We start from the raw sequence: 27,173 nt of genomic DNA, 5'->3' as shown, positions 1-27,173 counted from the left end.
AGTTGATGCCTAAGTATAGAACAAACGCCCTCGCATTTTATGGCACATTGTGCAGGGTTTCCCCACAGCAGGTACTTACCTTGCTTTGATTACCGATTCCATCGTCGCTCATGTAGTCTGTTAAAACTTCTGGTTGTGTTGGTGGTCATGAGACCTTAATAAGCCGGTTGACCTCTTTAGCTATAGATTTTTCTCAGAGCCAGTCCACCGGTTGCCTGAAACTACTTTACATTTTTTACCCTTGATTTACCACATTTTTTTGGACCAAGTTTTTTTTTTTTTTGTCCCTTTCTTTGTACTTTTATACTTGTACACTAATATTTTTTTTTTATTTCTCAGGAAGGCAGCATGAGGGGTTCTGGTTTATCGTGAAAACCTCGTGGACCTTGTTAACTAAGGCACCTTGCCCACGAACAAGTGCAGTCAGTGAGAATCTCTCCGTGGGCTTAAGGGATCTCCCGACCCGGAACTCTGATTACTGGAATAAACTCAGTATATCAGGTCATTCCACTGGTCAGCGATTTGGGTTGGGAGAGTTGTTCAGCTCACTACCTCTTGGGTGGTAAGGCTCCAAGAATTTGTGGCAAAACTGTTACTGGTTATCCGCTGTAGTGGAAATAGCTTTGGCGGGTCTGGAACTCACTGCATGTCAGTAACTGCTGCATATTTTAGATGCAGAATCAACCTTTGAATTGCTGCAAAATCTCAATGTACAGAACCCCAATGTTTTTATCTGCTGCAGAAGGTCCACATTGATTACGATGTACATAGTGGCCCATTTATACACCTAAATAAATGGGAATGGTTGCTGATATCAACCTGTTTGTGGCACAGACACAAGAAGTTGCATTGACGATCCAACGCAGTGGGCCCACATTTTATAAGTGGTCACAAACTTGTAAATAACTCGTGAAAGAATAACGTTATGTTAAAACCAAGCACACCATTGTTTTTCTTGTGAAATTCTCAATAACTTAGATGTGTTACATGACCCTCTTCCTGGATCCAAAATAGTCGATTTCAATATGGCCGTCATGGTCAACACCCCATCTTAAAAAGAACCCCCCCTTCCATATCCTAATGTGCCACAAACAGGAAACTTCTATCACCCATCATTCCCAGTCATTTAATGTAGGTGTAAAATGGCTCACCCTGTATATGTTCTGAGGCTAACTATGGGGGATGGACAATGACCTTCCTATTATGGCGAAATACAACTCACATGACCTCTAGTCCCCATTCTCGAGTGTCTACCTGCTTCACTTTCGCCAACATTGGCAGCACAGCATTAAAATAATACAGAATATAACTGGAAAACACAATTTGAAGAAGTTAACTTTATAAGTAGAAGATTTGTGTGCCTGGGCACTATAGGAGATGGTGAAGCCCCAACCAACAAATGAAAAAAAAATATATTTTATTTTAAAACACTAATTCTGCTAAAAAATTGCAAGCGTTGCTTCAATCCCTCTTCAATAAACAGAACCCAGCAACAGATTTTCCTCGCAACCCACGACGCCTTTCCAATCAAGGCAATACTGTCACATGCCGACACCGACCTATTCCCAGAATGCGGTCAGAGAGCCTGGCTGACAAATTAAGGGTTATCGGTCATGTACTATCAGTATCATTCAATTAAAGTGGCCGACAGTACCTGATTCATCAAACTGATTAACTGCCCACAGACCCCAAGGGTTCTCTAACAATCCCGAGAAAGGAGAGGAATAAAAAAAACACGTACACTTACAACACAAAAATAGCCCGAGCCTACGCCGCTTTACTTTAGCTCTTAAAGGCCCGTGAAAGCTGAGCCCGCTGAGCGCAGACGACATATTAGCTGGTTTATGTGAGCAGTAAAACCGGAGAACACAAAGGAACGCAGTGTTTTCCTTCTGGTACAATTGTTCCGGCTCCGGGTATTTTACTGTAAAGTGCATTGCCAGGCCGGGAAATCAGAAAATGTATGTTATGGTATAGCAGGAACACAGCGAGCGCCTATATAAATATATACAACGCCCTGTCATTCATTGCTCATTGAGAAGGCAATTTAGCAGGTTAATTTCCTTGAACAGTAACGTCAGGCGATAGAAATTAACACTGCGGACTGAGGAAGTGCAGGGTTGCCAGGAGGATTTAAAGGGAACCTGCAAGTGATGGCTATTTTGTGGATTGCACCAAGAATTATAGAAAAACAGGCGAAACACAGAGCTAAAAATACCATATAAAGAACAAAGGAGGGGGTCAAGTCTTAAAGGGGTGCATGGGATTATTTATTAATTTTTTTTTTTAAGAGTCTGGAATTTGCATTTTAACTTTAAAGGGATTATTAGAGAACAGTTTTACTTTACCTTATGATAGGGTCTGTTCTGAAATAATAATAGTACCTATACTTACCTTCCTCCTCTCCAATGCAGCACTATTTCAATCACTATTTCGACCTTCACTGGTCGTTTCCTCTCTGCAGACTGTGTGTGTGCACAACTCTTTCTATGGTAGATAAAGACCTTTTTCCAATATACTTCATTAAGAAATTCTGCTTAGTTTGTAAAAATTCATGCTGCAGAGCTCCCCCTTGTAGAGATCTGTTTCCCAGCCTGTACAGTGTGTGTCTATGAAGCAGACTATGTGCTTACATCTAATCTCCCTGATTAACTCATTCACATTCAGCTTAATCCTCATAAGTAATGCAGATGGTATATTACCTGTCAGGCAGAAAGTACATAGGGTTAACAGTCACTGCTCAAAGCTGTGTAATGAAATACAGAGGAAAGGAGAAAGTGCCTGGTACCACTCAGTCGAGACAACAGAGAAGTAACATTGTTACTAAGGGGCACTTTGCAGCCCATTTCCTTTCAAACGAGGCATAATTTCTTAATTTAGTATATTAGAAAATAGTTCATAACACTCCCCTCACACAGCATGAAAAATATTCTGAAATTACAGGTAGTCTGTACAGTGGGTGTTTACTGTCCATAAAAGGACAATTAAGTGACTTGGTGGACTTTAATACAAGGTGTTATGAAAAATCACTGATCATTTAAAGGGAAGCTATCAGGGCGATTTGGGACAATAAACCCATGGCACTCATGAGTCTGTGGTTTAGTGTTCCAAATCGACCTATAAAAATTTTTATGTGGGCGTGTTAAAAAAATATAAACCTTAAACTCTCCTCTTCCCTCGCATTACACCCTGGATTCACTGTGCAAGCACCGTACATACAGGGTATGCGCCAGGAACCCAAGGTATTATCTTGGCTTCACTTGCCACATGTCAAGAAGAAGCGCAGGCGCGGGATCTGCAGATAAGAGTCTGATGTGCCTTTAAGAGAAAAAAAAAAATCTTAACCCATCTAAAGCGTTCATACAGGTTGATTTTCGACCATAAACCACATATCCATACGGACGTGTACCGTATATACTCGTGTATAAGCCGAGTTTCTCAGCACAAAAAATGTGCTGAAAAACCTCACCTCGGCTTATACAAGAGTCAATAATGATAAAAAAAAATAATACTCACCCTCCGGCACTCGGAACCTCGGCATGGGCTCCCGGTCCTCGGCGCGGGCTTTTCTCTTCTATCCTCACTTGCCGGCAGTCGCGTCCATGCGATCTGCCGGCGGGCGCACAATATGATGCAGCGGTGTCGCAGCCGATGACGTCATCAGCGTCGACACCGCCGCATCGTAGTGTGCTCCTGCCGGCAGATCGCATGGACGCGACTGCCGGCTAGTGAAGAAAGAAAAGAGAAGCCGCCACCGAGGACCGGGAGCCGCCACTAAGCATCAGAGGTGAGTATCAGCGGAGGGTGAGTATTAAGTTTATTTTTTTTTATTATTTGCTTGGCATACTGAGGGCAGGCTGTATACTTCATGGGGGCAGGCTGATTGTATACTTCATGGGGGCAGGCTGATTGTATACTTCATGGGGGCAGGCTGATTGTATACTTCATGGGGGCAGGCTGATTGTATACTTCATGGGGGCAGGCTGATTGTATACTTCATGGGGGCAGGCTGATTGTATACTTCATGGGGGCAGGCTGATTGTATACTTCATGGGGCTAGCTGGCTGTATACTACAGGGGGCTAGCTGGCTGTATACTACACCCTTGGCTTATACTCGAGTCAATAGGTTTTCCCCGTTTTTGGTGGTAAAATTAGGGGTCTCTGCTTATACTCGGATCGGCTTATACTCGAGTATATACGGTATTTGGTTTAGGGGCACCAAATCGACCTGTCAGGTCCTGTTTAATAGTAATGCTATGACCATAGCCTATCTAAGTTCCAAAAGCAATAGTCTGCAGATCTTCTGCAGGAAGAGGTGCATGATGGCAGAATTTATCTATCCAATCTCATTGAAGGAAAAAAAAAATCCAAGCTGATTGGAAGTTTGTAAAAAAGACAAGGGAATAAAAAGTAAAGGACGACATCCTGCAGTCATGGAGAAAAAAAAATAGCCAGAGTTCAATGAAACTTTAATGAGAATGGCTACAGCGGAGGCTCATTTCTGTAATTGAACTTTTAAACAGACAGTTTATTTCTTTTTAATTTGAGGAGAATGTAGTGCCGGATCCCCCGAGCCCAACTAGCATTATAAAATAGCTGTAGCACTTACATCTCCCCGTGTACTGCCTTCCACTCCTAATCTAATTGAAGTCAAGCTCTGCAAACCTTCCCTCAAACTTACCCTGAGACTAACACTTTTACAATCAAAATCGCCTGAGGGTTCAGGATGTCCCCGCTGTCCCATATGCATTTGAGCAGATGTTCATAAAGATATTTGTTATATTATTGCATAACCACTGGAGGTGGAGACCATGCGGCTGGGACTACATAAGACTCACACTTCAGTTCACTCCTGTACTAGATGCTCCATTTTTACTTTCCATACAAGAAGATGAAAATCCATTGTGACAGAAATACAAAGCCCCATAGACCACTGTACACTTAAACAGGGGACAACCCCTCCCCCCCCCCCCCCCCACGCTACCATTTCCTATGTCGCTCCAGTACTTCCAGTTTTCAACCACAACAGAAGTTTCAGGGAGGCTTCCCTGGACAAAGCACCATCTATTCAGTCATTGACCCCCTGGTACTTCCAGTTGAGGGCTAGAACACAGTAGTACCAAAATGACAAGGGAACCAGGAGCAGTTTTTGGCCTTGGGTTTGACCAACCTCTAAGGGTGATGGGAGACTTAATATGCCAAGTCCTCCAGTTTGTATGTGGACAGGGCATGAAATAAACATCTTTTTCATCAGTTTTCCACAGGGGAAAACAAACGGAGACCATGCTGGACCGGCCAGAATCAGCACGTAGACAAGATTCTTAAATATACTCAGGATAACAAATTCTCTACTTCAATGTTATTAACAAAAATACAGCATTTCACAGATATAATTCCAACCAGTCTCTAACAGTCCTGGTTTTTACAATTTTGGTTGCCTCTAATCAAACCCTGAATCTTCTGACTTTAGGGTCGGGTAGACATATTGTTCTCCTGTCAAGACGCTAGACTAAGCTCCTCTCGGTCTCCAGCTCCCACCCCCCTCACATTTCAAGACGAGCTCACTCCTGCCAGCAAGAAACACATCGTGAGGAGAGTAAATCTACAAGCTACAGACAGATAAAATGACTTTATCCAGGGGAGGGAGGCATATAGCAGAGCTAGGTGTATGTTATGGCAGAGCTGAGAATGTCATGAGTAATATGCATCTCATGGATCTCATCTCTGATCGGCCTCATCTCTCTTTCTATGTGTCAGATACCGGTGAATGTTCAATTGCTAAATGAAAATGTATATAAACCCTGTACCCTGATAACCTAAGCACATTGTCAGCACACACTATCTCATAGCACAGAGTGCTGCTTAAAGAGTCCCCGCCCACATTCTGGAATCTTACACTGACCAGGACTGAGTGAAAGGAGCTAAAACTGAGTAAAACTGTAAGAGGTTTAAAAATGATCTTTATTGTGTAAACATCAGTAGAGGATTGAAATTTGAGATTTTTATTTAATGGGAAAAGCCCTTTCAAGGGCCATTTCAGATGAGCACTGCAGACTCTTCACTCTTTGACATGTACAGTGAAAAGAAGCTTTTCTAGGTCCCGAAATGGGACTAACTGCAACCAGACAACGACGTAGAGTGGCCTGTGAAGAAGAATGGAGTTGAGTGTCCAGAGTGTCCAACCCAGTTCAATCTGATATTGACCACCTTACCCAATGATAATTGATGAATTTTGAATACACAGGATACCACTTTAATGTGGATCATCATGTGAACCTGTGGTACTTGTATTGTATCAAAACAAAAAATAAAAGATAAAAATAAAGACAGCCCAGAATACAATACATCTATAATATTACACTTGCTATATGAATAGGAGGATTCCCGGATCTTAAGTCAAGTGGATTGATATGAATGATGAGTAATATATGTGTTACGCCTCCAGCTTCTTAATGTAAGTGCGTCATTTATCATCTTAATGTACTATAACATATGCTAAAGATGACACGCAGACACATATCTTACACAGCGAAAGCCATTTATAACATTCTTCTGTACATATAGTAAGTGGTAGGAAATCATACATTTAGCCTGATACCTATATACTATACATATACAACCAAGAAGTGTCATAGCAACATGTGACATGAGTATCCAGTCACATTTTCTATGATAATACTGTGCATCAATCCTCTTGGGAGGTAACTTGGGAGGCTGCCAATACAGAACTGACACCAGAGGATTAATTACTTTAGAAGATTTATTAATTCTGTTGTAATTTGCACCAAAAATCTTATAATGAACCTGTCACAAGGAATGTAATTTTAGCTGGTGACAGGTTCCAATAGCCTATGCTTTGCTGATTTTTTTAAATGCTAGTGTTAGCCCGCTCGTTTCAGTACTATGTAAAAGTGTTTCACATTACCTGGCTCCCTGCCAGCAGCTTGTGGCGAGTCCCAGGAAGGGGAGGGGGTAGATCCCTCACCCTCTCCATTTCCTATCATGTGCATTGAGTAGCCAGGGGAGGGAGGGGAATGGTGTTTAGGAAAGGAAGAGTGCATGAGGAGAATAGTATGATAAAGGGGTGTAGCTTACAATGAGTTCACTTCGCTGGGAAAGGGGCTGGTGCCTAAATTTATGAAAATGTACTTACATACTTCTTCAAGCTAAGTCAACTAATTGGATTTTGCAATGCAAGACAAGAATGTCTTAGACTTCGTGAAATGAGTGATAAATCTAGGGCAGTATAAGGTTGTCTAGTCCAACTTTACAAATCTTACTTTTGACAAATCTACCCCAATGTGTCAGCTGAAAAAGGAAAGTTGGTAGACCTTTGGAAAGCTGTTGGTAGATCTGTGGGTCATTGTCTGGCCTAAGGCTCCCCAACCAAATTCTAGTCTAGGTGCGGGAGGGATATGTGGCTTCGGTGGGTGATATAGGAAATTCCCTAGTAGATACATGCAGAAATGGGTTGGGATAGAAGGGAACTCCAGTAGAGGGCCATTTTTGAGATGTCTAAAGATTATTGGGTTGTTGGGTATCTCCATTGTGTGGAGCATGCACTCTTAATTGGTGTCTAGCTTATTTAGTTTCCGGTCTCATAATGGAGACCTGCTTCAATCACCATTATTCGGTCTCCAACTGGAGACAAAAGTTCATAAAGATGGTGAGCATCTGTTTGGACTCTTCTGCTATCAACTTTTTCACAAACCTCTACCAATCCCACCCAATCTGATCACTTGGGTGGGATCTTCAAGGAGCTTGTTGATGCTTTTCCAAACGCCGAGCAAATTCCATCCTTGGAATCATTTCTCCAAGTTTCTTCATCTCGGAAGGCATCGTGTTAGAACACTGATCATGTTAAAGAATGTTGGCTGTAATACTTTGCAAATTGGAGATGAATGAGTCTACATCCCTACACTAAGTGAATCCTTGGGGTGACTCTCCAACATTTAGTAACACCACAGGCATATCAATTACAGAACAAATGAATGAAAAATAAATAAGCAAAAGGTCACCTCGCAAAAAAAAAAAAGTGATAATTATAATTCTGGCATAATTGCTGCTGTCATTTCAGGGAGATCAGAAAATGTATCCTTTTTCCTTCAATACCTCGGAGGATTCAGAACATTGGATGATTTTGTGTTGCTGCTATCAGAAACTCATTTTTACAGCCACTCCTGGCCGTGTCTAATTAGGGTGAAGTATGTTAATGATAGAGCAGCGCGGCCTACAGACGCTTCGAGTTGCCATATTAATTGTGTTTGGGGAAAGAAGCATGAGTTGTGCTTATCCAAGGTAATTAGTGATGGATTTGTTAATTAATACCAGAAAGTCAAAATGCCTTTGTCTTGTCTAGTGTAATTAGCTAAAGAAGTTGAAACTTTTTTTTTTCCTCTCCATCTTACAGTAAACTGACTAGATGCCACCACTCGTGGTATGAAATGTGACACAACACTCGCTACTGGAGAGCCATTAGGCCATGAAAACATACAAGGGAATCTTTGAGAAGTTAAAAAGATGTTCCTCCACTGAATAGTAGTTCTAGAGTTGCTATTCCTTAAAAAGGACCTTAAACAGCACAATGCCTCCTTTAATAGGCTCTGCTCCACCAACTACGGCACAAACCCCGACCACTCCGGAGTCATCAGTTCTGTTAGGTATGGTAACATAAATCCTAACTAAACCATCGACTGTCAAGTGGTCAATACTGGGAGGACTTGAAATGAAGAGACCTCAAACGAATGGTCCCAACTGCTTCAAAAAAGTTGAGGTTAGAGAAAATTTCCAACAAAAAATGGAAACCCTGAAGCACAACACACTGGAGATAAAGATGGAGTTGGTGCAGATGGTGAAAGGTCACCTCTTTTAGCTAAAAATCGCTTCCCTCGGACCCTCATAAAATTAGAGTTATAAACTTGCTTGGTATCTAGGGATCTATTGAGTCAGGGATGTGGCCTAATGTCATGTGACCAGGGTGACATCATCACAGGTCCTTCAGCCTCTGAACATGATCAAACTGTACCCCATGCATATATGTTACCACATTAAAAAATCACAGCAGCCGCTAGGACTTCTACTCCCCTTCATGCAGGCTGCTGTGATTTCATGAGATATATGCTTGGTGTACAGTTTACTAATATTATGAGGCTAAAGGACCTGCAATGATGTCACCCTGGTGACATGACATTACTGCTGAATCCAGAGGAAGTATGGGGAGGAGCTTCTGGATCCTCGACTCGCTATAGAAATCCTTGGATACCAGGTAAAATTATAATATAGATGTTGAGTCAACCATGACTCATGGACAAGGAATTCGATTTGGGATGAAAATGTAAATATGGAAATCTGCTTCCCATTCAATTATGTGTAATTGCAGACTGTAGAGATGAGCGCTGCTACAAAACTAAGCTTACATCAAATTATGTTCAGCACACAATAGACTAAGATCAAAGCCTCCAAAAGAAACTGTGGCCTCATAGTTTCGGGAATGATGATAGGCAAAGAACAAAAGGGCAGAACCCTATCACAGAAGTTTTTATAAAATATAATGTAGGTGACAGAAAGCCAATTTGACTCTCATCTGCCACCACACAGAAAGTGATATGAATGATGCTTGTGGATGCAGAACTCTGAGAAACAGCCTACGTAACTCTAATCCAGGTTGTGGTGAAGGGAGGTCCAACACTCCAAGACCAGTGAATATGCGGAGGTGTCTGGCGCTCAAAACAGACTTGAGGCTGAGATCTGGAATCATTTAAGTACTAGATTTTAATGGGAACCTACGCATTTTGGCTTCAGCAAATTTTGGTCTGAAATGCAGTGGCAACAATAAAATCTAATACTTGAGTGTATCCTGACCGTAGCCTTCAGTCAGTTCGATTATCTGACGACTCAACATATTCAATTGACTAGAAGTATAGCACAGATTAGTGATTGGTCATGTAGAAGACTGGTCAGTTGTCATAAGGACCTGTTGTTGGTTTAGGGCCCCAAATCAAAGGGCTATGGGTGGAAAAAAAAAACCTTACTTTTATACTCATCTAGAAGTGAGTCTGATGAGGCACATCAGACTCACATCTCAAGATCCTACGCCAGTGGCTCCTTTCACAGTGAGGCAAGTTACGCGGGACAACATCTACTGCGCTTGCGAAGTGAAACCCGGGGCGTAATACGATGGCTTCACCACCCTCAACGCGCATGTGCCAAAATGATTGAGGACGGGTGAGAGTATAATTTATTTTCTTCTTTTTGTGCACACTACAAAAATCATACATTAAACTACCGGCCCATAAGGACCTGTTGGTGGTTTTGGGGTCAGAAATGGCTCTGACAGATATAGAAATGTCTACTCTTCCCCATACCTGTACACCTACATATATATAGGCTAAACCACCCCCATAACCCTGTCATAAGCCCATGCATAGCCAAGGTGATGCCAATATGCCAATATCCCCCTTGCATAAAGCAAACCCTATGATTTTGGCTTTATCTACTATTTTGTTACAGAAAAACATGAAGTTGAATTCCATGACACATATTTTCCAACAAACTTACTGAAATTATAGTAAAACATTGTTTGTGAAAAGGTACAGATGTCTGCGTGATGCCCAAGGAGGTGGGAGAGAACAGAAATTGGAAACCGGTCTAAATTAGACATTTTCTGCCAATTTAGCTGGTGAGAGCACTTCATTTGTTTGTCGGCTGTGTGTGTGCATCAAGTGCGCGACTGAGCGTTCGGCTAACGGTAAGGGCGTATTGTGAATATGATATAAGAGCGGACAATTTGTTTCCCTCACAATGTAAACAGCACCATTTGACGGCACTTACAAAAAACATGTGAAATGTGCCAGTAACTCCCTCGTCGCCCTGTTCCCAAAATGTTTTCCTTGCAGCGGGTGTCTAGCTGAAATATTCGGATGGATTGTTCGCTCTGTCTATAATAAACTAATTTCTATTACCATACAAGAAAAACAACATCTAAAAAAAAACACATTCAAGGGGTCAGCCCAAGTAGTAGCGTTATCCTGAATAGCCTCAAGGCCTGACCCCAAAGATCATGAGATGTGGGTCCACTGCAAGTGTGTACAGTGTAGTTTGATTCATTGTTTCTTGAATAGCTGGTAATAAAGAGGGAGAAGAAGGCGGGGCTAAGCGGGTGTGTGGGAGAGCGGAAGGGGGGCCGAGAGCGGAAGGGGGGGGCCGAGAGCGGAAGGGGGGGGCCGAGAGCGGAAGGGGGGGGCCGAGAGCGGAAGGGGGGGGGCCGAGAGCGGAAGGGGGGGGCCGAGAGCGGAAGGGGGGGGCCGAGAGCGGAAGGGGGGGCCGAGAGGCGAGAGCGGAAGGGGGGCCGAGAGGCGAGAGCGGAAGGGGGGCCGAGAGGCGAGAGCGGAAGGGGGGCCGAGGGGCGAGAGCGGAAGGGGGGCCGAGGGGCGAGAGCGGAAGGGGGGCCGAGGGGCGAGAGCGGAAGGGGGCCGGGGGGCGAGAGCGGAAGGGGGCCGGGGGGCGAGAGCGGAAGGGGGCCGGGGGGCGAGAGCGGAAGGGGGCCGAGGGGCGAGAGCGGAAGGGGGCCGAGGGGCGAGAGCGGAAGGGGGCCGAGGGGCGAGAGCGGAAGGGGGCCGAGGGGCGAGAGCGGAAGGGGGCCGAGGGGCGAGAGCGGAAGGGGGCCGAGGGGCGAGAGCGGAAGGGGGCCGAGGGGCGAGAGCGGAAGGGGGCCGAGGGGCGAGAGCGGAAGGGAGCCGAGGGGCGAGAGCGGAAGGGGGCCGAGGGGCGAGAGCGGAAGGGGGCCGAGGGCCGAGAGCGGAAGGGGGCCGAGGGGCGAGAGCGGAAGGGGGCCGAGGGGCGAGAGCGGAAGGGGGCCGAATATTTGATATACTCAAATATCAGAGTATAATAAAATTAAATTGTGAAGCAGAACGGTACCTCCATAGGTCATTTCTATATATGTGGAAGACAGAGGTGTTGCCCAATCTATAATGCTGACATTGAATAAACGGACCACTTTCACAACCGAACGGCTAATTGTCTAACTCAATTGGCGTACTATGCAGATTATGTAATAAAGGTAGAGATTTTTCTTCACAAATTAAAGTTATATTTCAAGAAAATGGATCTTTGCTTCTCCCCTAGGGGCACATGGGCCATTAGCAAAGGCGGAGATCCCCGAGGATGCCCACAAACCTTAAGCTAAATGAGAGACAATGAAAACATGACAGATTGTACAATCTATACTGTTCTGCATCTCAATCTCTTCCCCCGCACAGCTCAAAAGCCCCTGGGGCAGCCCTTGATCAAACCTCGGTGAATTACACTAAACTAATAGGGCTTTGCTCTTTCACAAAAATAGAAGAAATATGAGATAGATTGGTTAAGTTATATTTGGAACTGTGCAATTTTACATGCCTGTAATCTATCCTAGTTAAAACCACTGGGACTCACGGCTTGAAACTAAATGGTAGAGCACAAGGTATAGAAAATGGATAGAAAAATCTCATTAATGCTTACAAGTTCAAGGAAAAAAAAATAGACCCTGGGAACTAACAAATTCTGTGGGGGGAGAATTAACACCATTTTTCAATACTTTGTAAGGCTAAAGAAGGCTAAAAAGCAAATCAAGCACAAAAAATAAACTAATAATAGTAATAAATTTACAGGGAAGCATAAAGTCTCATTTACACTGGACAATTACTGACAACATTTTTCAGAATAATCCTGGCAAGAGCATCTATCACTTTCAGTGGCAAGGTTTTACGTTTCCAGCATTGTTCAGAGATGTAGGCAAGGGTTAAAACCTTAAGAGTTCTTTTTTCAGGTAAACTTATTAGCCACCTAAAAAGTTTCCTTGGGGCTGGGATTCTCTGCCAGTGGTTTATTTAACAATTGCGTTTTTATTGTCTGAACTAGATATGAGTTGCCTAACTTCTGCTTTACTTTCTCACCAGCACTCGTTTCCCGAATTTGAAACGTGTTACCCTTGTTTTGTACATCTAACCAGTCAATCCATTCCAAATTTATCTCTACCCTACTCTCTTGGTTTGACTGGGCTTGTTGACCTTGAGTTTAGCTTTATGGATATCTTTCACATAAGTCAGTAAAGAGAATGCCAGGCCGTCATCAAGTAAGTAGAGACAGAATGAGGGTTCCATACGAGGGCTCACTCTTCCTCTCCATCTTTACTCGAGGTTTACATATAGGCAGAGTTATGGTGTCTAGTGCGTAGACATGTAACTTCTAGCATGTAAGACTTACCAGTTCTGCTCTTTGCTTTTGCAAACCAGTTTCTTCCAGAGCTTGGGACAGCTGGACCTGGAATATTAACAGAAAAACTATATAAGAGCACTTAGAATATATCACACAAATAGTCCATCTCCTATAGACATCCTCAATCCATATGGTCATCAAGGCCACCTGCTCTGAACACCATTTTATTGACCAAAAGTGGACCCTTAACAAGTTCCTCAGTCTCGCAGACCAAGAACATTCATGGTTGGCTACCTAGTATATGACTATACATCCTTAAATTAGTAGAACACAGACTATTAAAGTGCAAATGGAATAATTTCTCTAGGTCAAGTCTCAATGTCCTTAAGGGGGTCTTTATCACCTCCACCAACTACTTGAGGTCGCAAGAAAAAAAAAATTCCAACCATCCCAGAATCAATGTTGAGTCTCCAAAGCAGGCAAACATTTGGAGTTTATAAAAACGACAAAACATATTCAAGGCTCATGAGACTTGCTCTGATCTATAATTGGGGGGCCGAGGGGTGAGGGCGGAAGGGGGCCGAGGGGTGAGGGCGGAAGGGGGCCGAGGGGTGAGGGCGGAAGGGGGCCGAGGGGTGAGGGCGGAAGGGGGCCGAGGGGTGAGAGCGGAAGGGGGCCGAGGGGTGAGGGCGGAAGGGGGCCGAGGGGTGAGAGCGGAAGGGGGCCGAGGGGTGAGAGCGGAAGGGGGCCGAGGGGTGAGAGCGGAAGGGGGCCGAGGGGTGAGAGCGGAAGGGGGCCGAGGGGTGAGAGCGGAAGGGGGCCGAGGGGTGAGAGCGGAAGGGGGCCGAGGGGTGAGAGCGGAAGGGGGCCGAGGGGTGAGAGCGGAAGGGGGCCGAGGGGTGAGAGCGGAAGGGGGCCGAGGGGTGAGAGCGGAAGGGGGCCGAGGGGTGAGAGCGGAAGGGGGCCGAGGGGTGAGAGCGGAAGGGGGCCGAGGGGTGAGAGCGGAAGGGGGCCGAGGGGTGAGAGCGGAAGGGGGCCAAGGGGCGAGGAAGAAACATTCAAGGACTGAGGTCTCTAACCATTGTGTTAGAGAAAGACTTATCCAATGACTGAACTCTACAGATATACATTTTTAGCAGGGGCATAAGGAATGACTCCATTCTCCAACCAAATATCAAAAAGAAATACATAAAATAGAGGAAAAAAAAAAAAACCTCAGAGCTTGCATTCATTGTGCAGACTTAAAAAGACAAAACAGCTGATATCAGAAAAATCAGTCCACGGTTGTCTTGAGGTATTCCGACTTTATTTTCTGCCTAATTGAGGCTTTATTTTAAAGATTGAAAGCCTTGCATATAAATAAGAGCCTTTACAAAATGAATTTTTCATTATCGTGCATTTAAACAGACAATTTATCTTTTAAGTAGGACGGCTAATGCGGGAAGATTCCAGTCTAATGAGGATTTTGAACTACACATAAAAGACGAGGCTTCTATCGATACGGAAAGACGCACAACAGTTTTGGGACAATTACCAACGCTCTGAAATAGGCACAAATACTCTTTGGAGTTTGCTTCATTTGAACGTTAATTTCTGGCAGTAGACAATAGAGGCTAATAAAGCGTTATCATCACTTTCAGATGAGGATATTTCTATTCTGCATTCCCAGTTTATCAAAAATCCTCCCTATAGTAAACTCCACACAAGAACGGTGGCCACACAATACATGGAATTATTTCCAAGAGCACCGGCAGCCATTGTGGCAATGAAGACACTAGGACCCACCAAACCCATTAAAGAGAGAGAGGAGATGGCAGAAAAATTAGAATAAAAGCAAGTGCTACTTAACAACAACACACAGTCACTGGGCCAGTTCACTTTTCAAAAACCTAATGGTCAAGGGAGTCCGACTACGACTACACAAACAATGACTGGTGGACCTCTACAGCTCTGCAGTTCAAAAATTGTCAGCAATAATGAAACTGGAATGGGGGGGGGTTCAAAATTTTTATTTTATGCGGTTGGGATGCATTCTGCAGAAAATGTTTCACTATAGTTGATATACTAGCAGCCAGACGTACGTGGATTTAGGCCCACCAGTATGGCGTTGGTGGCTTATTCTCACAATGCTATAAGTAATTTATAGTGAGCTCAAGTCAACACTTCTAGCGAGACCTCAATACCTTATGCAGGGCACAATACCGGCATATGCAGATCCATAAAACACAAACGGACAAACAGCAAAAATATAAAGAAAACGGCATAATAAAAGCAAAGCACCAAGGTGTAAAAATTCACAGTTCTTGCCAGTCTGCGATGTAAAGAAATCATTGTGATATTCAATAGCTTTTAATGGGGCGGTGAAGCACAGAAGCCATCATAAAACATTTAGTACACTATAAATCTCAAGCACGGGTCCGATCTGTGATTGGGACGGATAATGAAGAGTCGCTATGCGGACCATGTCTTCTCGCGGGTGCTAGCACGACGGTCTAGGAGCCAGGCATCTAATGCAGATGTAAATGTGCAATTAGGAAGCAATTAAAAGGCAGCAAGGCCCGTTCTCCGGGACTATTGATGAACATGGAGGACAAGCTTTCCAGGACACAATTTGCCTTGTCACATTAGATCACCAATGTTCTACGGAATTAACGTGCTAATCGACCTGCCCGAATTTAGATAATCAATTGTGATTGGCCCTAAAAAAAGAAGGCGACCAGGAAAGATCTTACAGCATTCCGGCTTCATTCACACGGTAAATTATAAAGAAGAAAAATCATATTTCTTTGTGTGTTGTGTCTGAAATGATGACGTTACCAAGCCATGGTTTAGAAAAGTAGATCCATGCTTCCATAATATAATGGAAAATTACATTTTTCCAAAATCAGTGAAGATAGGTTGAGGTTTTTGGGTTTAAAAGATCCTGGATAATAACTTAGTTGGGGTTATTCACATCAATTATTCCAAAGAAAAAAACACCTTTAAGAGTTGGTAGTTGAATAAAAGCGCTTTGGTTTCTTGGTGGCTCTTGATCTACAGTTATCGAAATCAAAGAAATGTTCACAAAACTGAATTTTTTTCAAACACAATTTAGGAAGGGTTTAGCCAACCCTTCCCCATCTCCAACCCTTTTTCCAAGAATTGGAGAACCAGTCATCTAATTTTGAGTTTTCCAGATCTACTTTAATTTTACGTCATCAAATACACATGAACAAGGGTCATAAACAAGTTGCCACTCAAAATATGCGAATAGGGTTTCTTGCAGATTAATATACTAGTCCAATATATTGGGAAAATTTATGAAGAGTTGAATGATCATGACAACCCCCGGCCACAGGACTGATGGGCATATGGATGTACGGAAACTAGAAATAGTGATGTAGAAGGAAGACACATCACGAGAGACCTTAAATTAATGCGTTAATGATTAAAGTTAGAACCAAGTAAGCGTCCTAAACGAGACAATGGTTTCCTCTTTCATACCTTTTGTACCTGGTTTTAACTTTTTCATTAAAACCATCAATTTTATAGTCTCATCTCATCTATGGATGCATCTTCCTCGTGCCAGAGTATAGCAGCGGGGCCTGGCTTTAGTTTTTCATGCAGGAGACCTCATTCGTTCCACCTGCCTCCAAGTTGCCCGTTATTGAGGATCCAAATTCCCATAATTTTTGTTTGTTTACGTGAACAGCGATGTGGATGAAGAATCCAGAAACCTATCCACCAGCACGGATAAGATAATACAACTCATTCAAGATGCAAAGGGTTGTTTATTGTATGGGTAGCATTTGAAGGCTTTTTAATTGGTTGGACACTGATTTACAAGGCAGATGACTACAAGTGTATTCAGAGACGTACGTTTTACCCTTAAAGAGGTATTCCGGGAATATGAACCTCATGCAAAAACCCATAATGCTATAGATAATTGAATAAAAAAACTCAATGTCAGTCACGAAATGGAGCTTACATTGTTTGTTTTTATGATTCACAAAATTGAATGGGCCTTCTAAAGTAGGCGGAGTTATCTCCAAGATGGCCGAAATCTAATCTCCCATGATTCTTTTGTTCTCCGTAACTCCTCCTACCTCTTATCCTCTGCTCCCAGTGATGATGTAACAGTCTGTCCTGCTCTGTTACCATAGTAATGATGTGTGTAACTGCCATCAATGCCCCTTACCCCACCGAGATGACGTCTCACCACTAACACTGGCCACACTGGATGTGCTGCAACCAACACCGACTACAGCCAAACATAGCGATGATCACATGACCTGGCCAGGCAGGTGCAGGAGATGTGAGGTGGACATGTGACCATTCTCCATTATGTACACCACACTTTTCTGCTAAGGGGAGCAAAATTTTTAACAACAACCAATTACATATTAGCTTAGATTGCAATGCCCCATTTAAATATAAAATTGCCCTTATTCCTGAAATAACCCCTTTAAAAATCACCTGTCCTGTGTAGAACTGCATCTTCCGTACTGATTCCTCAAAAAGGGGTCGTCCTACCAACTCCATCAGAATGTGCCCCCAGAATGCGCCCTCTAGCTCCTGACACCCATGGCAAACATGGAAATATGTTGGGAAAAGTCAAGACTAACCAATGAAATTGCTATGCAGCGAAAGAGTATAACACGGCAGCCAACTTTTAACATGCATGGGTGCTATTGTAGTTAATGGGACACATTCATTATACTTATCGGACGTCGGACAGTTGCCTTGGTAACAGCTCGGACGGCATGCAGTTTGTCCACAATATCCGCGCAACTCCTAGAATTGACCATTTCCCATTAAAAACTGAAGCATTTTCTTTAGAAGTCACTTTTGCTCTATAATCTCGGATTCTGCATTCGGCGACTTGTATGTTAATCAACTCATCAATCAACTAATCAATCTCTTCCCCTTACGCTATGACGCTGGCCAATCAGCACGAACAGCGTGAGGCCGACTTCTCATGCAATGTCAAAATGTGAAGCAGAGACCGGAGCAGCTGTGTGACAGCCTCTCTCCCCGGCTACAGTACCCTGAGGGGCCTGTCCACGCAGAGATCTATATCTAGACTGGAGATCTGTGCACACTTCACATCAAGGTCTCATCTATCTATATACACATTATATAACAGCACTAGTACGACAAATCTCTTCCATGCAAATTTGTGTTCTACATTCTGATGTTCATACAGAATTTAAAAAAGAATCTACAACATAAGTGTGGACATTCCGTGGATTTATATTAGTCATCACAGGTCAGATATTCAGACATTCATCTAACATCTGCTACTGTAAAATTCAGAATTTTTAGCTGTAAAGTAAAATTGAAAATTTGTAGCATGCGAGAGGGAGGAAGAAGGAGGAGGTGCTCACAATGTCCAGCCTGCTGTGCAAGTCTTAATGGGAATTGTAGTCTCTGCATGCAAAAAGACCCAACAGGAACTTGTATTCTGGGATCTGAGAAACATGGAAATGATTTTTTTTCCCCAGCAATGGGCTGTGGTCTAGCGCATGTGATCTTCAAACTTATTTTACTATTTTAAAGTGATGACTTGGGAAAAACTCAGATATCTAGGGAATAAGTGGTAACCATCTACAACGGGATATGAAGCAGTCTGATGTGACAAGAGGTGACTACACATATGTGGATTTCAGCATGGCTTGACGTTGAAGTCTCTCTTTCAAAGAGTTTGCTTCACATTTTTTCCTTTTAAAACAAAACTGGGGGAAAAAAAAGTACTATGGGCTTTAAAGAGAATATCTAATTGAAACTGAGGATTAAAGGACGTATTTTCATGTATTATAGATGATTCTGTCATTACGCACAGGGACACATCTTAAATTCAGATCTGGCAAAGATGGAGCTGTCAACATCAGACTGAATTGGCAATTAGTGATTATAATTACGGGCTTGAGATTCAGGAGCCTAGGTGACCCGCGACTCTACAAACTGATGGCTAATTAGCACCTAACCTGGAGGCACAGAGGAAAGTTTGTTTGGCTAGATGGTAGACTTAAGCGCGGATCGAGGGGTCCACATCTGAGACACATTGTAAACATTTGTCCTCTTACTGCCGCTGCTGTCTACGGTTCTCACATAAGGAGCCGGATAGAAGATAGAAATTAATGTTTGCATTTAGAACTCCCTTTGATAAAAATCTCACACCTCCGGGAGCTCAGAGGCAACGCCAGCATTGATTACAAGACTTTGAACATTGTTTCAATTTCCCATTCATCTCTACATAAGAATTATGAAAGTCCCATAGATCATATTGGATCAAGCGTCCATTGTGGGGGCAGCCCACCAGTCCCATGATATACATACATCGGGGAGATGTGCAGAAGAGTGTGTCCCACTTAAAATGATCAATGAAGTCAACAAAGACCATGCATGGTGGAATTGCAAGATGTGGTCAACAGCAGTTGTCTAGTAATAACTTATATCCATTTTTAACCAAAAATTGGTATGGATGTTTCACAAAGCACCCTCACTGATCAATGGTTTTAACAGATGGCAAAGAAAACAGTATATACCACTATTCTCTATGTACAGCATGTGACATCATCTATTGTCAGTAGTGATGTAATGATGGGTCAGTGTTATCTATATATAGATCACTGTACAGGGAGGGGGAGGAGATAAGCTGTGACATCATGGGGTCACCTTGGGGTGTTAATATTCATTTGGGGTGTTAATATTCAAGGTTTTACACTCTTTCGGAAAGACAGGGCAAATAGGAGGGGAGGTGGTGTATGTCTGTATGTCAGAAGAGACTTAAAAGCGATTGTGAATGAGTCAGTGGTCTCAGAGTGTGAGGAGGCTGAAACTTTGTGGGTTGAAATTCAAAGCCAAGAGAGCTTTGAAAAAATTGTTTTGGGTGTAATTTATAGACCCCCTAACATCTCTGAGGAAATAGAGGGTCACCTATATAAACAGATGGAGCGGGCTGCACAGGAGGGGACTGTAGTGATAATGGGAGACTTTAACTTTCCAAATATAAATTGGGGTCAGGGCTCGTCTTCATCTATGAAGGGGAAACATTTTATGAACATTCTTCAGGATAATTTTATGGTGCAGCTTGTAGAAGATCCCACAAGAGGTGACGCATTGTTGGACCTTGTGATTTCTAACAATGAGGAGATTGTCCAAAATGTCAGTGTCAGGGAACCCCTTGGGAACAGCGATCATAATATAATTATTTTCCTCTTAAACTTTAAAAAGCAGAAACAGGTGGGAAAATCGAAAACTTTGAATTTTAAGAGGGCCAATTTCCAGAAATTCAGGGCTGCAATACAGGATATAGACTGGGATCAGATACTGTCACATGGTGATACTAATGTTAAATGGGAGAAATTCAAATCTATCCTGGGTTTTTATACTTCTAAATTTATTCCAATAGGTAACAAGTATAGACGGGCTAGATCACATCCCGCGTGGCTTACAGCTACAGTTAAAAGGGCAATTAATGAGAAAAAGAGGGCATTTAAAAAATATAAATCTGATGGGTCACCAGAGGCTTTCAATACTTACAAAAAACTTACCAAAATCTGTAAAAAAAGAAATCAAATCAGCCAAAATACAAAATGAAAGACAGGTGGCTAAAGATAGTAAAACAAATCCCAAGAAATTTTTTAAGTATATCAATGCAAAAAAAAATGGGTCAGAACAGGTTGGACCCCTTTATTCTGAAAATGGGGCATCGGTGACTGGAGACCAAGAGAAGGCGGAGTTACTTAATAGGTTTTTTAGCTCCGTTTATACAATAGAAGAGAGAACTTCTGACTTGGGTGGTGCCAGTGCGGTTCATGCACCCTGTAATATACTAGACTGGCTAAATGTAGACATTATCCAATCTAAGCTCAATAAAATCAATGTGTACAAAGCTCCTGGACCAGATGGGTTACACCCCAGAGTTCTTAAAGAACTCAGTTCTGTTATTGCTGTACCACTGTCTAAAATCTTCAGGGATTCCGTAATGTCTGGTGTGGTGCCAAGTGACTGGCGCAAGGCAAATGTGGTGCCAATATATAAAAAGGGCTCTAGAACTTCGCCAGGCAATTACAGACCTGTAAGCTTAACTTCCATTGTGGGGAAAGTATTGGAAGGGTTAGTAAAAGACTACATACTGGAGTATGTGACATCAAATAGAATAATAAGTGACAGCCAGCATGGGTTTACTAAGAATAGAAGTTGTCAAACTAACCTTATCTGCTTCTATGAAGAGGTGAGCAGATGCCTGGATGGAGGAGCAGCTGTGGATATTGTGTTCTTGGACTTTGCAAAGGCATTTGACACTGTTCCTCATAGACGCCTGATGGGTAAAATTAGGGCTATTGGTTTGGCAGAAATCATTTGCAATTGGATTGAAAACTGGCTGAAGGATCGTATCCAGAGTGTTGTGGTCAATGATTCCTACTCGGAATGGTCACCAGTTATGAGTGGTGTACCTCAGGGTTCTGTGCTTGGCCCACTACTATTTAATATATTTATTAATGATATAGAGGTAGGAATTAATAGCACTGTGTCTATTTTTGCAGATGACACCAAACTGTGTAGTGTAATACAGTCTATGGAGGATGTTCATAGGCTGCAGGGTGACTTGGACAAACTGAATGTTTGGTCATCCACTTGGCAAATGAGGTTTAATGTGGATAAATGTAAGGTTATGCACCTGGGGGCCAATAATCCAAAGGCAAAATATGTCCTTGGGGGAGTAAATCTGGGAGAGTCCCTTGTTGAGAAGGACCTGGGGGTACTAGTAGATCATAAATTGAATAACAGCATGCAATGTCAATCAGCTGCCTCTAAAGCTAGTAGGATCTTGTCGTGTATCAAAAGTGGTATGGACTCTCGTGATAGGGATGTAATATTACCCCTGTACAAGGCACTGGTTCGGCCTCACCTGGAATATGCTGTCCAGTTCTGGGCACCGGTCCATAAAAAGGATGCCCTGGAGCTGGAGAGGGTTCAACGTAGAGCCACAAAAATGATAAGGGGTATGGAGGGTCTTAGTTATGAGGAAAGATTAAAACAACTAGATTTATTTAGTCTGGAAAAGAGACGACTACGAGGGGACATGATTAATTTATTTAAATATATGAATGGTCCTTACAAAAAATATGGTGGTAAGTTGTTTCAGATTAGATCAAATCAAAAGACGAGGGGGCACTGTCTCCGTCTGGAGAAAACAAGGTTTAATCACCGGAGGCGACAGGGCTTTTTTACTATGAGAACTGTCACTCTGTGGAATAGCCTGCCTCAGGCGCTGGTCACAGCAGGGACAGCAGAGAGCTTTAAGAAGGGTCTAGATGCCTTTTTACACCTAAATAACATTGCTGGTTATGTTATATAGAATTGTTTCCCCTAAATCCCTTCCTCATCCAATCCCTTCCCTTCCTTGGTTGAACTTGATGGACAAGTGTCTTTTTTCAACCGTATAAACTATGAAACTATGAAACTATGAAACTATCATCTATTGTCAGTAGTGATGTAATGATGGGTTAGTGTTATCTAAATAGAGGTCATTGTACAGGGAGGGGGAGGAGATAAGCTGTGACATCACCTATTGTCAGTAGTGATGTAATGATGGGTCAGTGTTATCTATATAGAGGTCATTGTACAGGGAGGGGGAGGAGATAAGCTGTGACATCATCTATTGTCAGTAGTGATGTAATGATGGGTGATTGTTATCTATATAGAGGTCATAGTACAGGGAGGGGGAGGAGATAAGCTGTGACATCATCTATTGTCAGTAGTGATGTAATGATGGGTCAGTGTTATTTATATAGAGGTCATTGTACAGGGAGGAGGAGATAAGCTGTGACATCTATTGTCAGTAGTGATGTAATGATGGGTTAGTGTTATCTATATAGAGGTCATTATACAGGGAGGGAAGGAGATAAGCTGTGACATCATCTAATGTCAGTAGTGATGTAATGATGGGTCAGTGTTATCTATATAGAGGTCATTGTACAGGGAGGAGGAGGAGATAAGCTGTGACATCATCTATTGTCAGTAGCGATGTAATGATGGGTCAGTGTTATCTATATAGAGGTCATTGTACAGGGAGGAGGAGGAGATAAGCTGTGACATCATCTATTGTCAGTAGTGATGTAATGATGGGTCAGTGTTATCTATATAGAGGTCATTGTACAGGGAGGGGGAGGAGATAAGCTGTGACATCTCTTTTACAGTAGGTTGTAGCACAATGTAGAAGATTCCTCCAATTAACATGTTGAAACACTGTAAAAAACTGAACCACAAAGTACATAAAAAGTTAAGAAACTTTTTATGAGAAAACTTCATTTACATAAAAGCGGAAAACCCCAATAACCGTGTTAATCCCTCCTGGCTCAGGCAGAGTGTTAAGTAAAACCTGACAATGAAGCGGCGCAACGCACTAAAGATGATCTGTAACACAACAATCTGTAGAAATAATCCAAGCATGACAAGGAATTGCACCGGAGTGATTTCTTGACGGTAATAAATTCCGCATTACGCCGCATTAGTTGCTTTGGTAATTGAATACATATTAATTTCGCGGAGGCTGAAAGTGAACCATTTAATTGATTTCATAGAGGGTTTTGTAGTCATTAAGTAAAGTTTCATTTGTTGTGGGAAGTCACGAATCACTCGCGGAGCCTGAACAAATACTGCAGCCCTGAGCGGCGGGGCTGAGCGCGGCGATTTAACTGAGCGTACAGGATATGACATCAGCGCTAAATGAAACTGATTACCTTCATGCTGGAGATGTAATTAGCGCTCAATTACATAGTTAATTATTCTATTTGCTAATTGACTGCCACAATAAAAATAATACTAGGTCAATTAATCGAGGCATCTGACAATGTTGCCATCTCCCTTTCTGTTTATCCAGAGGATCTATAAAACCAACATCCAGATTCGTTAGTTAATTGGGATATATTTTATTGCAAAACTGACGGCATTAGCGCTGTTTTATCGCGCCGGGCGCTTACAACATTAGATGGGCAAAGTTCTGACCCAGCAAACTGCAGACAGTGTTAGGTATTGGCCCTAGAGATGTCTCATTGGACATTTTAATGTGTTGTTAGTAGCAGCAGGACTGTGAAATACAAATTGTAGCTTCTCCAAGTGTAAAAGGTGTCCTCACACTGCTGTGCTCTCTGCAGCCAGTGTTATTTCATCTGCATCAGCAGGGGAGGACTTACTGATCATTGATGGTCAGACCACTAGGGCCACCATTAATAAGAAGCCAAGTAAATGGAGCTGGTCAGCTGATCCAAGGAGGAAGGGGAAGCCAACGAGGACCGTGTTCCCTTTATCTCAAAGACCAAATACAAATACCCTATTAAAGGGATAACAAGATGATTGCAAAGGATCTGACTACTAGGTTCTCACCAATGGATGGAGTAGTCCTGCCTTTCTATTCAGTAGCAAGGAAGCGTTTTACATTGCTGAGCACAGCGCTATAATATCTCCAGTACTCCTAATCACTGTTTATAAAGGACCTCTCATTTCCCGGATTACCGAAGGTACCGTTCTCCTCACTGATTGGCTTTCCCTCTCATATCCAGGGGATAGCTTGCAAAGTTAGTACAACTAGTAAGATTATCTGCACATGTGATGTCCTTTTTTTAAAAAAAAATTTGCGGTTTTTGATGCAGATCTGTGTTGTGTTATTTTAGTGCATTTTTTGCAGATTTACATGCATTTTATCTGCATTGTATTTTTTTTGGTTTTGGAGTCACCAGTTCAACATCATTTCAAGCTAAAACCTGCACCAAATCTGTATCATGGTGCAGTTTTTATGCAGATTTTTACATAGACATGTACATTTTTTTAAAAAAGGAAGTAAAAACCTTGCCCTAGTCACATAGAGTCATCACCCAGGAGGTAAAACAACGAGCTACACTGAGGGAAATAACCTTACTCATAGTCTTTTCGGAATTTCACCCAAACCCTTTAATGAAAACCTGTAATCGAGGCCAATTCGGAAACCGAAGAAAGCCGCTTACATATAGTTTATGTGTTTAATGTGTCCACACACGAGTCGTATGGATGAGGGGGAACTATCGCGTCTCTAAGCGCGTCTATAAATGTTGCACATCATTAAAGTAAAGTGTTCGAAAAAACCAACTAAATTGCAGTCCTGGGTCTTAGCATAAAGTGTTCTGTCCCAATTCCCCAGTAAACACAGCAATTATAGTGCGGCTGGCGGAGTCCACATCAGCTCCAGTACAGAGCGAGGGGCCTGGGTTACAAGTCATATCTGTGATACCGCCGTAATGATGCCGTTATTAACCCATCGCTTATGGCGGGCAAACTTTTTTAACTTTTTATAGTCAGAAACATGGGACTTTTTGTGTTGAGAGTAAATATTCAATCTCTTTAGGGGACTAGATCTAGAAATGGAGACTGTCCCGGCTTTCTGACGGGAGTCAGCTATTAACCCTTCGTTCTTTGTTATGATCAGGATTGCAAAATGGAATAAAAGACCAATGTCACTGGCAATCAATATCTGTGAGCCTCCTATTGTCTCAAAAGTGCAAATACTCATTCCACACCATGTTGATAGGGGATACATGTTAATAGTGGGGAAACATTTTGCAGAAAAAGATCAACACAGCCCCGTTGTGGAAACTGACCTGCACCTATAGACCTCCACTTACACGAGCAGCAGGTTGAGCATGTGCTGCTCCATTCATCTGCTATGGAGGTGCAGGAGACCACCAAGTGCTGTAGCTCCATGTACAGGGGGTCCCCTACTTAAGAACACCCGACTTACATACGACCCCTAGTTACAAACAGACCTCTGGTAATTGGTAATTTACTGTACTTTAGCCTTAGGCCACAATAAATTGCTAAAACTGTTATCACAGGTGTCTGTAATGAAGCTTTATTGTTATTACTGGTTCTTATAACAACCCAACATTTTTAAAAATCCAAATGTCACAGAGACCAAAAAAAATTGTCTGGAGTGACCATTATAAAGTATATGGTTCCAACTTACGAACAAACCTACAGAACCTATCCTGTACGTAACCCGGGTACTGCCAGTATTAGGAGGAACGTTCTGTTCTTTGCATTGTTAGCGGAGTCCTATAGAAGCAGCGTTATATATATATTATACTACTGATGACTTCAGCACCTCGGACAGCGCATGTAATCTGTCACCCACTGCATCAAGTTCCTGTGTATAGGGTGAGCAGATGTCCCAGGATTCTCTTTAATTTCAGAAAGTAAAGAGGAAAATTACATATAGGATACTGCAGCAGGTTATCTATCTTCTAGACTACACCCTGAACGCCCGCTTGAACATCTCCATGTTGGTTTTTCCAATGGGAAGGGGGTCAAATATCTTTGCACAGAAGTGCAGAATTGTCTCAATCAATTGCCGTAATCAGATCCGTAAAATCCTGTAATTCAAAAGTTATCGATGACCACTGAGAACTTTGGATCCAATAGTTATAAACCTGCATGAGAATCTATGAGGAATAATATTTCTGATAACCTTCGACCCACAAGAGATATTACATATCTGATTGTAGTCATAAATCCTTTTCCAAAACAATTCTGGTCTTCTTTGATATGTTACATGACCTCCATCTCAATGGGAAAACTTTGACCGCTATCCAATATGGCGGTTTTCAAGATGTTAGCCGTATCCTACAAAATAGACTCTTTCACACATTACTCGCTAGGATATTGAGATGTCATTTTTTGCTTTCATATCTGAAATAAAAGGTTGTCCTGGGACTCGCCCTGTACATGTACCAAAACTATTAAGTACAACTATAAAAACTTTTGCTTAATGCTGCACTAAACAAAAATAATTAATTCTATAATTGGCTATCTGCAGGTGTTTAGCTGCTAGCAGAGGTTTCAACTTGCCTCTCTCCATTTGCCATGCTTTCTGGTTGCAAAGGGAAACCGAATAGTACAGCTAGAGACGACAGGAGGCTTGTTGAGAGGGCTGTAGGACCTGCAGTGATGTCACAAG

General features: G+C 42.5%; 1 protein-coding gene across 6 annotated transcripts in view; it reads right to left on the bottom strand.

Moving 5' to 3' along the window:
• Positions 1–27,173, bottom strand: part of MAD1L1 (mitotic arrest deficient 1 like 1) — a 438,339-nt gene that overhangs the window by 244,517 nt on the left and 166,649 nt on the right. For all 6 annotated transcript variants that reach the window (XM_072120358.1, XM_072120362.1, XM_072120360.1 and 3 more), the window contains one exon: positions 13,247–13,303. In XM_072120358.1, coding sequence (XP_071976459.1) covers positions 13,247–13,303 — 57 coding nt within the window. The remainder of the gene's footprint in view (positions 1–13,246; positions 13,304–27,173) is intronic.

Source organism: Engystomops pustulosus, chromosome 8 (assembly GCF_040894005.1).
Source record: "Engystomops pustulosus chromosome 8, aEngPut4.maternal, whole genome shotgun sequence".
NCBI classification, from domain to species: Eukaryota; Metazoa; Chordata; class Amphibia; order Anura; family Leptodactylidae; genus Engystomops; species Engystomops pustulosus.
The sequence above is the reverse complement of the archived record's forward strand: the minus strand, read 5'-3'. Positions and strand labels throughout refer to the sequence as shown.